Source organism: Artemia sp. Qi Xiang Cuo, chromosome 1 (assembly GCF_049724085.1).
Source record: "Artemia sp. Qi Xiang Cuo chromosome 1, ASM4972408v1, whole genome shotgun sequence".
Classification (NCBI taxonomy): domain Eukaryota; kingdom Metazoa; phylum Arthropoda; class Branchiopoda; order Anostraca; family Artemiidae; genus Artemia; species Artemia sp. Qi Xiang Cuo.
Genome location: NC_142794.1, coordinates 46855718 through 46871051, shown reverse-complemented (window position 1 = coordinate 46871051; position 15334 = coordinate 46855718). Strand labels below are relative to the sequence as shown.

The window sequence follows — 15334 nt, the reverse complement described above, 5'->3', positions numbered from 1 at the left end:
AAAAAATATCAAACTAGTCATCCCAAACTATATGTTTCAGACAACAAACACCTATGAAAGGCTAAGAAATCCAGCTCAGAAAAGTCAAAAGTAGCAATCCATCCACCCCAAATCATAGGTTTCAGACACTACACACCTATGAAAGACTAAGAAATCCAACTCAGAAAAGCCTGAAATAGCAACCCACACATCCCAAATCATAGGTTTCAGACACCTCACACCTACGAAAGACTAAGAAATCCGGTTATGAAAAGTCGGAAATAGCAAATTACACATCCCAAACTATTGGTTTCAGACAACATTCACCTACGAAATACTAGAAAACCTTAGCTCAGAAAAGCCTGAAATAGCAAACTACACATCCCAAATCATAATGTTCTGACAACACATACCTATGAAAGGCTAAGAAACCTAGCTCAGAAAAGTCGAAAATAGCAAACTACACATCCCAAATCATAGGTTTCAGACACTACACACCTATGAAAGACTAAGAAATCCAACTCAGAAAAGCCCGAAATAGTAATTTATATATCCCAAATCATAAGTTTCAGACAGCATTCACCTACGAAATACTAAGAAATCTTAGCTCATAAAAGTCTGAAATAGCCAACTACTCATCCCAAACTCTAAGTTTCACACAAAAAACACCTATGATTGACTAAGAATCATATCTCTGAAAAGTCAAAAAAGCAAACTACACACCCCAAATCATAATTTTCTGAAAGGACACACATATGATAGGCTAAGAAATCTAGCTCAGAAAAGTCAAAAATAGCAAATTAACCATCCCAAATCATAGGTTTCAGTCAACACACACCTACGAATGGCTAAGAAATCCAGCTCAGAAAAGTCAAAAAAATAGCAACCCACACACCCCAAATCATAGGTATCAGACACCACACAACTACGAAAGACTTTGAAATCCGGTTATGAAAAGTCGGAAATAGCAAATTACATATCCCAAATCATAGGTTTCAGACAACACTCACCTATGAACGGATAATAAAACTAGATCAGAAAAGTCAAAAATAGCAAAATAGTCATCCCAATCTATATTTTTCAGAAAACAAACACCAATTAAATGATAATAAATCCAGCTCAGAAAAGTCCAAATTATCAATCAACCAATCCCAAATCATAGGTTTCATAGAACACACTCCTATGAAAGACTAAGAAATCCAGCTCAGAAAAGTCAAAAATAGCAAACTACATATCCCAAATCATCGGTTTCAGTCAACACACACCAACGAAAGACTAAGAAACCTAGCTCAGAAAAGTCAAAAATAGCAAACTATTCATCCCAAACTATTGGTTTCAGACAACATTCACCTACGAAATACTAGAAAACCTTAGCTCAGAAAAGTCTGAAATATCAAACTATACATCCCAAATCATACTTTTCTGACAACGCATACCTATGAAAGACTAAGAAATCCAGCTCAGAAAAGTCGAAAATAGCAAACTACACATCCCAAATCATAGTTTTCAGACACCAATCACCTATGAAAGAATAATAAATCAAACTCAGAAAAGTCAAAACTAACAAACTACATATCCCAAATCATAAGTTTCACTCAACACACATCAACTAAATTCTAAGAAACCTAGCTCATAAAAGCCTGAAATATCAAACTACTCATCCCAAACTATTGGTTTCAGACAACATTCACCTAGGCAATACTAGGAAACCTTAGCTCAGAAAAGCCTGAAGTAGCAAACTACACATCCCAAATCATAGGTTTCAGACAACACACATCAACGAAAGACGGGTGCTCGGGGAGAGCCTTTGTGGGTCTGTGGGTCCCTTGTGGGTCGGTGGTCCTTTGGGAGCTCGGGGGGACCTTGGGGGACGGGGGGAGGGGTTTTGGGGTCGGGGGTGGGATTGGGGGGGGCTGGGTGGGCCTTGGGGGCGCCGGGTGGGTCTTTGGGTGCCTGGGGGACATTTGGGGACCGGTGGAGGGCCTTTGGGACCCCGTTGGTCCTTTGGGAGCTCGATGTGCCTTTGGGGGGCCCGGGGATGCTATTTGGGGGTCTGGGTGGGCCTTTGGGGCGCCGGTGGCCCTTTGGGAGCTTGGGGGGCTTTTGAGTGTCCGGGGGGACAGTTGGGAGCCTGGGGGACATTTGGGGCCTGGGGATGGCATTTGGGGGTCTGGGTGGGCCTTTGGGGGACCGGTGGAGGGCCTTTGGGAGTTTGGGGGCTTTGAGGACCGGGGGCTGCCTTCGGGGCTGGGGTAGGAGGATTGGAACCCTTTGGGGTTGGGTTAGAGGACCTCACAACACTGTTCAAATGAAACTTGTGTATTATAACGACCACACTCAAAACCTCTTCCAAAATCTCTTCAAAAATCTTCTTTTAAAATGTCTCTATCTGTTTCGCCGAAATAGTTCCATAACCTGTCTAAAACGGTTTCGCCCAAATAATCACTAAACGTAAATTCAGCGTGTTCCTTTGTTATTGGCATCTCTGTGCTAACGCATTTCAAATTAATAGGAAACCTTCTCGCGCGCTAAAACAATTCATCGCTAAGATGTTTCTTGCCTAATTGTTTCCATGGCCTTTGGTTATTAATATCCTTTGGAGTTCGACCAAAAGAGTTTTTCCCGAGGCAAAGACATTAATGATATGGATCTATTCCTGGAGAAATGTTTCTAGGCGGAAATTTTTAAAGTCTGACAGATGATGTCATTGATTGATTGACCTGTCAAGAAGGGGAAATTAATTTGTTGTTTCTAAGGGGAATTATTGATTCACGATAGGTGAATTGAGGTCGACTGCACAGGTGTTCCACGGTCGATGTTGTTGTAAGTGCACGCTCTCAGCGAATGTCAAGGTCGTTGTTATTGTTGTTGACACACTTTGATTAAGCAATCAATTTCTCGGAAATTCACTTCCCCTTCGATTACGCAATCAAGTTCTCGGAAATCCACTTCCCCTTCGATTACGCAATCAATAACATTGCTCCCGTTAGAATTCAATGCGCATGTGCAATCTTCGTTCCGGAGTTATTACACATAGAAACATCAAATAAATCGACTTTGGAAAAAGAGGTCATTGACCCCATTAACCACGTGTTCTCCCTAATGACTCTATGCCCATATATGGTGTACTCGTGGGAGTTTTAAAAAAAGTGTCCGGATCGGGATTCGAAGGGGTATTGTACTCGTGGGAGCTCATGAGGCCTCTCTACTTAAGGCCAATAGGGCAGGTTTACTCGCTACCCATGACTCCCTCCAGTCCTTTAGTGAAACGTTGGATGTGGCGTTGATGACTTTTCTACAAGTACATCGATGTACCTCCTTCGGTAGAGCATTCTTGTATTATGTTCCCCCATTGTCCAACAAACACGAAGGCACACTGCTCGGTCTAACCATCTTAAGGTTGACACACCGAGACTAAGCGAGTACTGAAGGACAATTTAAATCGACGTTGAATTTTGATTTAGAGCTATCTTCCTGTAGGATTGATGCAAAAGACTAGCGGCAAACTAGATATGTAACTGTACCTGGCACTTTTTAAAAGTCTTTTTTAGTTAATTCCTTCTAGGGGGGACCATATTAAATCACTGGTCTTAAAATATCAAAAATTAGCCCATTCAAGTGGAAATTCAAAGATATAGTCCCGTTTAAATAGTCAAGATTTTATTGCAAAATTCCGAGGCCACAGCACCACACGAAATACAGCTACAAACAGAAAAAAAAGAACAAAATACATAGAATTTGTCCGAAGAACAGAATACACCTTAAAATAATACAAACCAAGAAAAAAAAAATAGACATGGAGGTTAACAATTTTAACGGAAAACAGCAACCATAATAAAATTCAGCTCCTAAAAATCTTAACAGACTATCCCCTGAAACATAGTTCCCTATGTTTTCCCCCTATACGAACAAACTCACACAACTGTTTAGCAGCACAAAAGTTCCTCGCAAACATCCGCTCAATTAACCAACACTCACTCCCAGACGCTCTTCCAAAACATTCATTCCGTAACTCAGACAGCTTGTCTTACTCGGATACAAAATTAACAGAAGAGATCATGCAATGCAGAATATTTCCATTTTGTGCCATCAAACAACATTTTTGCCCTGACCATGCATTGTTGGGCGCCGGTTATTAGAGTAAGTTCAGTGCATCTGATTGGGGAAGGGGGGACGGTGCGTGAAGCCACATTCAATGCTTTCCTCGTTCAGTTCTTTTTTGTGCCAAATTTTCAAGGTTTTCATGAAAGGTGCCCAGCACATCTTTTTTCGAAAGAACATATTCGGACTAGGCGTGAAATATGGATACGGAGGAGGTGAAAGATCCCCTTTTATTGTAAAAATATTTTTAAGTATGCAATAAAAGATCTTATTTTTAATAAAAGATTATAAAAATCACATTTGTAATTTTGCTGACGAGTAAAAGCGTGGGAGCAACATTACTTCAAAGACCCCCACCCCCCCCCCCCATGAATTTATACATTTCGGACTGAAAAAATGAATGTAATGAAATTGTAAACATAAGGGTGCAACTTTTTAAGGGAGATTTATAGTATAAAAGTATTGCTATACTAAAGATAAAATACCATCCAAACAGTTAACATACCTTCCCGTTTTCACACAAATGAAGGAAGGTTGAAGTCAGCTCCCTTCTTGTTTATCTATGCGAATGCGATGTCAAAAACGAAAAGGTACTAACTGCTAACTAAAAATCAAGTTTTTTTCAAAACAAAAGTAAAGAGCGAAGTTAAAACTGTAAAAGATCATAAATTATCCTTTATTAGGGGATTACGACGCGTTAATCTCATTCCAATCTGCTGCTAAAGATTAGTTTATGAGCTATTTAGAGTATGCTGAGTATTTGTAATTTTTGAAAACTTCAGCATAATGAACGCAGGTGAGGCGTTGAGGGTTGCACTCCCCCTCGTATTCCGGACATTTACTATTTGCTTATAGCTTTAACATCACTCATTACTCTCATTTGAAACACTTTGTTTAATTTATCTTTAAAATTTCGTGTTTGTGATTAGTATAGCTCCCATGACCTGTTTTTACTTGACAAAGTTGAAAAGAAGTAGATGACACTAAACTTTGGTCCTTCCCCTCCCCATTCAAACTGAAAGTTTCAATTTTGATCTCGTTCACACCAGATTTCTGTGTGCATTCATACCAGGATTTGTAGCGTGAATTGAAACAACGCCTCGAGCTATTCGCTGTATAGTTAAATAGATCATCCCAGATCCTGATTGTAATTTGTATGAACTATGTGATGCCACCCAGTCATCTTAAAAAATAAATATTATTTTGGGTAGACAGCAATCAGAAATAAAGCCTATGATTCTTTACCATTATATCAGGGCTGTTTATTCGCCTGTAAGTTATTAATATTATTCGTACCGTGGGTATATCATATCAAGTTTTTCTTTTTATAATCATTTAGCTTGTCACATACCCGCAATCAGTAGGAGAGGGGACGAAGGAGAAACTCCGCGCTAAGATTTATTCAAAGGATAACCCCTGGCCAACCCGGAAAAATTTTTCCAATGAAAATACTTTTATCATCTTTTTGTCCTCCTCGCTCCATCATTAAATACATTTATCTAGACGGTAAAGAATCAAATTTATATGAACTAATTCATGTAAGGCAAATAATTTCAATCATAATTTATACAGCCTGATAGTGATCAAATTCTAGAATTATTATTGATATCTCTAACTTAAGACTCTTTATCTACCTGAAAAAATTATAAATATTTTTTGTAACATTAGTCTACCTTATCGGTTCTTTAGGATAACTTAGTTTATCGCATACCCGTAAATAAGGTGGCTGAGATTTTTTTCTAATATAAATTCAAAAGTATCCCCTCCCCTCTTCCACTTCTTAAAAAAATAGATAAATTATTGCAATAAAAATCCCTTTCCTCATCTTTCTATCCCCTTCTCACAAGGAAAATTCTCCCAACTCTGCCACCCTCCAAAGGTCCAACCTGTCTGCACCTATGGCTTATCACATATCGTAAATGCGATATAACATATAAGAAAATGACGGGACTGATAGAGCTAATTAAAAAGGAAAGAACAAAGAAAGAGCATTTTCTCAACTTTTCCTTAGAATTCGATGTAAAGCTGACATTAAACCATGCCGGGGAGGGGAATTGTTTTGATTCCCCCTCCATTAACATATTTATAAAGGTTACGTAAAGTGCGAGCTTTTTAATTTAGTAATGGCTAAAAAGAAACCAAAGAAATGTTTTCACAGTTGATCACTCACAATGAAAATCCTATATATGCCTCTGTCTTGAACTTAACCATGAATAAAAAGTAAAATATTCAAGATGTAACAAATACGCAACCTTGGCTAAGCAATGTTCATCCAGCAATACATTTGCAGACTTGATAAATCTGTGTATAAAAGCTTTCTTTTCAAAGGTATGTAGGTACTTAATGGCAGAGATGACTTGTTTTAGTATATGTGTTCGAGTCTCCCATGACAGTGGTTGTGATTGATCCTAAAGATTAAAAGAAAAGTTAGCAATTCGAATGTTTCGTCAAAATACAAAACTTATTTGATATTATCTTTTTTTGTTTTATCAATCAAAACAAACACAAAATTTTAATTCAGTTTTTTTCACAGTTTGGTGTCGATCTAGATGACAATCCACCAACATTTTGCGTGATCTATGAGATAAATAAATAGTTATTTCGAAAAGTGGCAGTAGTGAGTCGATCAACAAGTTTGACGTAAGAGACTAAAATGCAAAGCTAGTATACAAAACAAAACTGAATTAAATAAAAAAAGGAAAAATAAAAGATTAGGAGTTTTTGATCTAATGCTCACTTTTACTAATAATTTGACAAGGTTACATTATTTACTTTGGTTTGTCTCAGAAAAATATTAGACTGTTTTATTGCTTCTGAGAATGCAACAGTCAGACTAAACAGCGAAAAAATTAAATAAAGATTGCTGGGCAGTCAAACAAAAATTGGTCCCTCAATACTGTCAGAACCTTTTTGATTTTAAACCAGGGTAATAGCTTGCTAATTAAAGGAGTTAAGAAAAAGGAGCAGCCATCTAAAACTTTCTACAGCTATCTAAAATGCAGCCTTCTGATTCCGGTACCTTAAGAAAATCAACCAAATACTATAGATGATATGGTAACAGTTTGATGCGTAGAGTACCGACGACGTCAAGTACTCAAACCGGAGTGGCCTTTATGTCTGTGCCATATCCGATTTTTCCCGATTTGTATGATTATTCCTATCACTTTATATGTTTTCCATGGACTTGACCCCTTTTTGGATTTTTTTTTCAAAGTTCTAGTACCCAACCTAGGGAGCACAACTAACTCCCTTCAAATAAAATAGGCATTTCATTGGTCTAAAAACGAAAATTTTGGCATATTTGCTTCCTCTTCCAGGGAAGAGTGAGTCAGCCTCAAAAATTAATTACCACATAAGTGCCTGTGACAGCAGGTAGCCTAATTAATTCCAGCAGAGACAGGAAGGCCAAAAACTACTCTGTGGCTGTTCGGTCTATAATTAAACAAACAAAAATTGGTTTCAATTTTCTTTGCCCATGAAAAGCAGAGGGGAGTCAGTATCTTTTACAAAAAGGAGACGCAGGAGCAGCAACATGCTCCCAGTTTCAAGAATTTGCTTTTTTTTAGTTTGCTTCGGAAACTAAAAAAGAAGTTTCACATGGGCTGTCATAAATGATGGAGAATAGAACCGTTTCCTGAGATTACATTAAATGCTTTACCACATACTCAAAACCTCCAGATATTGTCTCTTCGCAAGAAAACAAAAAAACAAAAGGAAAAGCTATAAACTTTTCTCCTTAATGATAGTGAAACAGGAATGCTTTGTTAAGTATATTTAACATACATTAAATGCTCCATTAAAATACAAAATGCTGAATATTAACTTGCTTAAATGTTAAATATATTAAATGCTGTTATTAGTGTTATTAAATGCTCCTAAGGTGGGTTGGAGTAATTCAGCAAAACTCGGACCTTATTTTCCTTCTGTTAGAAATAACTGCTAAAAAAAAAAAAAAAAAAAAAAAAAAAAAAAAAAAAAAAAAAAATATAGAACGATTAAACAGCTACTGGTCAAGATTTTGTTTCTTTTCTCAAAAAATTTTTGCCAGCTTCTCAGCTATTATTATAAAGTCAAAATCCATAATTTATGCATTCTGGAAACATCCGGGTTCTATTAAATCTGTAAACTTAGAATCAGCCAATGCAAAATGGCAAGTATGAACACTTTTTAAAGAGTTCTTGCAAATAGTTAAATGACACTAATAATACTGCCTAAACATACAAAGTGAAAATACCTCTGGAAAGCAAGACAGTAGGTTGCCTAGCTATCTTGCATACTAAGCCAAGTTACCTTGCAAACTAGCCTGTCCTCAAGGGAGCCATTGACCATTAGTGGGTAGACTAAACATCTTTCTTCTAACATGACACTATTAACACCCGTGATGTCGACTTCCGGGGCACAAAAACCAAGAAGCGTAAGCAAATTAGGGTGATTGAACCTGCCATACAATAAAAAGAGAACCTTTTAATACATTTCTAAGGACGAGGGCTTATTTTCGACCCTAAATTAAGCATTCTTGGGACAAAAGAGACGTAATAACAAAAAAAGACTTGTGTAGTGAAAAAATGAGAAACAAAACGACTTTAAGAAAAGGATTAAAAAAGACAAACAAAATCAGTAGTGAGACAAGAATCTGGGTCTTTACGTGCGAAGATTGTACGCAATAATTTGATAAAGTGAAATTAAACTTCTAAAAACAAACAAACAAAACTTTATCTTCGATCCAAGGTCACTCTTTAGTAATAAATTGGTTTAATAGAAAATTTGGTATATGGCAAAAAAAAAAAAAAAAATAAGGAGACATCTAATATATTAGAAAATAAGGATTTTTGCTAATCTTTGTTTTTCATCTAATTATAAGTAATTCCTCTGAAAGTATCACAATTAATTTTTGTAATCCAGACAAGTGTTTGTTGTCACTGTTGAAAGATACTAGCTAAACAAATAAAACTGGGCGCCAATTTTAGGTAACCTCAAACCCAAAGTAAATTAACATTTCCAAAGAGATAAAATTAATTTTTCCGATTTACAATTTTTTAACTAATTTTTAATGTCAATTTTGAACATAAGGTTGATCTAAATTTTACAGTTAAATTAACTATGGACCACCACTCGATCACTTACAGCGCTTTTTTTTCTTCTTCTTCATGGTTTTTAACATTGTGTCAAAGGAAACTTTCACAAGTTAAAGTGCCTTGCTTGTGTATATTCAAAGAAAAAAAAAGAAAAAAAAATGTGCTTAGAAGTTTTTTCCAGGTTCTTCAAAACAGTCGGAACGTAGGAGAAAGGACTTTAATTTCGAGGAAGCTAAACACTACTAAAAAAAACATCCGTGCTATAATATATGACTAAGTCTTGACGTTTCTCCATTTCACGCTCTATTTTCAGTCAACATGGAAAAAGAAACATGCTTACCTTACGTTACCTGTGTTTTACCATATGACCAATATTTCAAATTATTTGAAAAAAATGGTATTTTACCATATGACTAATATTTGGTAGACCGTCTTTTGCCTTCCAATTACTTTTACTCTTAAGAAGGGCACTAGAACTATCAATTTCCAATTGAATGAGCCCCTCCAAAGTTTCTTTGAGAACTACGTTCATACGACGTGCCGTGGCAAAACATAAAAAATTACAATACATAGATCCCACTTTGCTCTTTACCTAGGCAGCGCTATTGGACTGCCTATGATATGTCCCCAAAAGCTATGCGTTCCTCTTGGCCCAAGGACCGATTTTTTAAATTTTCAGTCCAATCAGACACACATTTTGAAATATACCCCTTATTTTTTCGGTTTAAGACCTGTCTGTAAAAATTTGAAATCTGGATAGTTCACTGCCCTTTTCCCATGAGCAGTGGGGATCATGTTAACCCTGAAGAAATATTTTATAAAAACCATAAAAAAAATTAATGGTATTTATAATTGTTAAATTTATCATGTTTTAACTCAAATTTTTCATAGCTTTTTTTTCAGCTGTGGTAATTTAAAAGACGGTATGTGAAAGTCTTTCTAAACGTATTTTAAACATAAGGTTACTAGTTTATTGTTTTCTCGATTGCCGTTACTGCTACAACCACGATAAACACTCGAGAGAAGCCATCACATCAGTATTTCTTAGGGTGGAACTCAGTAAAGGTAAAATAACAGCCTTAATATTTTTTGAAGCAGTCGTATATACACAATACAACTAAAATTACTTACTGGAATTAACTCTATAATAAGAGCGTTTTAGCATGATTTCATGACGTCGCATACAACGTCATATAGATAATAATATAGAGATGACTTGAAAAAAAATTTTTTTTTTGTAAAAATTACATTTTATTTTAGTTCTATCAAGAAGAACCTACGGCTTATAGCAGCCAGTCAGCATTGGGAAAAAAAGAAAAAAGGCGTGTTACTACTACCCATGAAAAAAATATTTTCCTTGTTTTTCTAGGTGGGGGACTCAAAACCTATAGCGCAGGGATTTTGACTATGACAATTCTAACAATATACTTGTTATTTTGGTTCGACTCCTTTTTTAAACAGTTTCAAGCTCTTTTCAAAATTCCCGAATGTTTATCTTCACAACAATATTTCACTATTAAGACAAATCTGTGTAATAATTACTATCTCTATATCACCTTTAACGAAAAAACTTTCTCACGACATAGTTTTTCAAAACAAGATTTTAAACTTGTAGTTCGCTCTTTACTAGGTTGCAGCTGCTGCTGGAACCACGACAATGTGAGATCACTGGTGATTTTTGCACTATCTCAGGACAAATTCTCGTCTGCGCGAACTAACTACCCACTTGACTGCTATTTGCTTATAATAATAATAGCCAAAACTAGTGGCATGTCAGAGTTGTTGCTCACGCCACAAATCTTGTCACTGAGCGCCTTAAATGTTCTATGGATTAGCACATGCTTATGGACCTAGAGTGATTCAAAATGATAGGAAATTTCTGATACACAATCGATCAAATTAAAAAAAAAAACAAATCTATGGATCAAAAAGGTCAACTGGGAGGGGAGGAGGTATGTCACCAAGTTAGTTCATTGAACCTGAATGAGGCCTTATTTAGAACTTTTAGAAAGATTGGAAAGAAAGAAGGGACTGCTAACGGTTTTTTGACAGTTAATCCGACGAGACATTTAATGGAATTTAATCCATCAGCACACTCATTCCAACCGTTAGTTACTTATAAGTAAGCCTTCTTTGCATCAATGTTTTCAAAATAAATGGTTTCAAGCAATAATGTTTTCAAAATTCCCTGATTTTCTAGAAAAGAGGACGCTTACTTTGTTTTGCATAGAACACCATAACTCACAGTTTTACAGATTTTGCGTAAATCCATAGCAGCATCATATTGTGACAGAAAAGAAGAAAGACACCCATAGATCATTGGCCTTCTACAAATATTTCGCATCTTTACCCATTTAATGAGTTCGTTAATTTTCAATTGGTTCCAAAGGACTTTTTTGATAAATTGACTCATTTGATTTATAGCTACAATAGGACCTTGACAAATAGAAGTATAAAAAATACTGGTAGACAGTACCAGGGGCGTAATTTGCTACGGGGCAGGGGGGCAACTGCCATTTCCAGACCTAAGTTTGCCCCCCCCCAGCTGAAATTTAGTTTCTCAAAAATCTTGTCAAAACTAAAATAAGCCTGCATAATTGAAGTATCCAGAGAAATAGGTCAGATTTCTTTAGTATATATTTGCCTTTATGGTAGTATATGGATCATTTTTCAGTTTTCATTGTCATTTTCACTTGATTTGGGAAAATTGAATCCAACTTTGCCCCCCCCCCAGGATTTTGACAAAATTTCACCACGGGACCTTACAAATAAATAATCCTACTTAAATAGTGAATAGCTTATGATTATCAGAAAATTTCTTAATAAAGCTGAAATGTTACCTCGACATGTTTTCGATCTCCGACACAAACAGCTTTGAAATTAGTTTCTCTAGTTCTGGACCATGGTCTAACGCTTTTTTCTTACAAAGACGTTTAACAGCAATCCGATTCAGCTGAGAGTTTAGTAGTCCTTGGACTCTGAAATCAAGGACAATTGTTAAGGCAAAAACTAAAACCGTGTGCAGGTGTGTGAGCATGTGCACGTTTGTGTCTAAGAAGGGGGGGGGGGTAAAACCAAAAGATTAAGCCGTCTTTTGTTTCTGCTTTTCAGATATTTTTGAATCTCAATAGCCGAAATAGCTGGAACTCTGTATTTTGAATTGAGTATGTATGGAATATCATCTAATTTGTCAATTGGAGGATGTATTTCAGTTGTTACTGAATGATCCTAAAAATACATGATTGTCTTTCATTGAAATAGCGCCTCAAATTAACCTGGCTTGGTTTTTATTTATTGTTTTGAATTTTTGCCAGAAAATCATTATACTTTGGAGAATAATTTTTCGACTCTGGCATTGAGTATAGTATATAAGAGAGGCATCAAAAAGCTGGCGAAGCCGTTGCTTTGCTAGTAGATATTAAAATCAAGCATATGTACACTTAACTACTCACACCAGGATTTTATTTATTGTTTTGAATTTTTGCCAGAAAATCATTATACTTTGCAGAATAATTTTATACTCTGGCATTGCGTATAGTCTATAAGAGAGGCATCAAAAAGCTGGCGAAGCCGGTGCTTTGCTAGTAGATATTAAAATCAAGCATATGTACACTTAACTAATCACACCAGGATTTTATTTATTGTTTTGAATTTTTGCTAGAAAATCATTATACTTTGCAGAATAACTTTTCGACTCTGTCATTGCGTATAGTCTATAAGAGAAGCATCAAAAAGCTGGCGAAGCCGGTGCTTTGCTAGTAGATATTAAAATCAAGCGTATGTACACTTAACTAATCACACCAGGAACGAGAAAATTTGTTCAGAATAACTTGGGACTGATCAATAGGGGAATAGGCTACACACGTCCAAAGCGTCAAATATAAACAAGGTAAATTGAAAATCGGGAATATGACGTATAGCAAAAAAATAACTCCCAAAGAGTTAAGAAAGAAAAAAACTCCTGCAAAAAGAGCACTTCAGGTTATATAAGCGATGCAACTGCACATATTTTTTTCCCACAAGATAAAGTAAATAAAACAGAATGAACAGTAGGTAAGACTAAAAGTAAGAATACGAATAGAGTAGAAGAACCACAAAAAATTCAATTTAATATACCCCTGAAGAAATTAACTCAGAAAAAATTCAACCTACAGTCACACAGACCTTCACAGAAAAACGAAATAAAGGCACTAAGTATTGAAAGTTATTAAAAACACCAAATTATAAGCAAATTAATAAATTGCAACAATACGTACAAAAGGACCCAAATTACGGCAAAATTGCACCCAAACAACAAGATAATGCTAAACAAAAGGGGAATTCTTTCCGATATTCCAGAGATATAAATTGAAATATACCGACCTTGCAGCATTTCTTCTCAGCAATGTAACGTTCATGCTTTCACCTTGTTGGTAAGCCAACGTCCCGACGTAAACAATACCAAAGCCGCCTTCACCAAGCTTTCTTCCACCTTGATTCACATGCAGATCATCAAAGTCGTTAGTCGTTTTTAGTACAGGAAAATGAGCTCCAAAAAGAGGTTGAACCGAAACAAATTACAACAAAAATGATTTTTACACCATCTTTTAGAAAAAAAACTGAACAAAATATCCTTTTTCGCATATTCTGAGTCGACGCAAAATAACCGCTTTTTGGCTTTTAATGTTATTTTTTTCCGTTATTCGAATAAAAATCGCAATTTTTGTGGAAATCGGGTTTTCTTGAACTGAAGTATGATTCTAACCCAAAATAACATGGCGAGACCGAAAACGAATTCGGATTTAGCGTAAGAAGCACTATACAAAAAGTAACTGTATTTTTTCGCCTAAAAAATCCAATTTTCGTTGTAGCCCGATTTCTTGAATGGAATTGTGGTTCTGAAGTAGAATCACGACCTGAGACCGAAAGTAGAATCAAATAGGTTGTTCACTGAACCAGAAAAAAATCTTAATCATTAAAGAATGATCTACATCTTTTTAGAAAATAATTAGGGAAAGTGAATTACAAACTGAACTAGTTTTCAGCGGTCAGTATCGTAAATCACACTTAAAACACTCTTCGTATACTATTTAGGGTCAACCCATAGTGTCTAATCTTAACAGTCTATTAAATAGAATCAATCTTATAGAAAATACAAAATAGAGAATCAGATTCCGACTAGTTTCACAACTTCTTCATTTGGAATGGATTAACGACTAGGGTTCTAGGGTCTCTTCATCATTGTTGCTGTCGAGTTTTGGGCAGTTGGAACACATTGTTCCCTTGCAGGTTCAGCATGCTGAAGTACAAAATAAGCCATTTTTAAAGCATCTACACCTAGCTGAACTACACTGTACACGACAGGAGCACTTCACGATCTTTAGGAGCATACGCAGGGCTGGTGGGCTCCAGGGCATATACGCAGGGCATACGCAGGGCTCCAGGTATCTTTCATTTTTTGTCCATGGAATCCTGTGCAGCGGAGCTCCTCCGTCTAGGATATATCGAGTGCCTTCGAGGCGGGGAAATGAATTCAACTCAAGGTTGCACGCCTGGGCTATGGCCTTCGCAAGTTCTGGTTTGTTCGCAGTCCGGAGCATGCAGGAGTTGTCAAAAAGTGATGCTGGGTAGGAACACAGTTCGTGATGAAAGTACTCAGTGTCCGTAAGATTGATCCTTTTCGCGAGCATGATAAACCTCTGAAAAAGAAGAGTCGGGTCTAGTCGTGTGCATTAAACCCTTTGACTTTTGGTTGTGGGAAAAATGAGTTGCAGTTTTTTTCGTAGGAAAAAAAATTAAGAGAACCGAAGTACAGACATGGCGTCAATGACTTATAGGCCAACATCTTTTGCAGAATCAACGTTGGCAGACGGATAGGCAGTTAGACCATTTGCTATGCTTCTTAACTGAACATCTCCCTCCAATGGTGAACCCCTTTCCAGAAACTCGATAATCGTCTGCGTATCTTTGCAGTCTCTCAGTTGCATCGGCTCTGACATCTCCTTGTGCTGATCACTTGTAACGTACAGAATTTGTGAGATACGTTCCATCAGAAGGCTTACTGTAGAGCAGACTGGTCGTGACAAAACCCATAAGGACCTCTGAGCCTCTGTCATGCTGCTGCCGTTGGTAAGGCTACCAGAGGTTTTAAGAGAGCGCATAAGCTCCTGTTCAATGACAAGATCTGTGGAGAGTCCAGC

General features: G+C 36.6%; 1 protein-coding gene across 1 annotated transcript in view; it reads right to left on the bottom strand.

Annotated features, from left to right (window-relative positions):
- The window catches only part of LOC148956396 (uncharacterized), a 19506-nt gene extending 4682 nt beyond the window's left edge, over positions 1 to 14824 (bottom strand). Inside the window, exons 1-5 of the mRNA XM_089090680.1 lie at positions 14527 to 14824; positions 13518 to 13683; positions 11996 to 12133; positions 8371 to 8518; positions 6333 to 6488 (exon numbers count right to left, since the gene is read on the bottom strand). Coding sequence (XP_088946806.1) covers positions 6333 to 6488; positions 8371 to 8518; positions 11996 to 12133; positions 13518 to 13683; positions 14527 to 14824 — 906 coding nt within the window. The remainder of the gene's footprint in view (positions 1 to 6332; positions 6489 to 8370; positions 8519 to 11995; positions 12134 to 13517; positions 13684 to 14526) is intronic.
- Between the last annotated feature and the right edge of the window lie 510 nt (positions 14825 to 15334).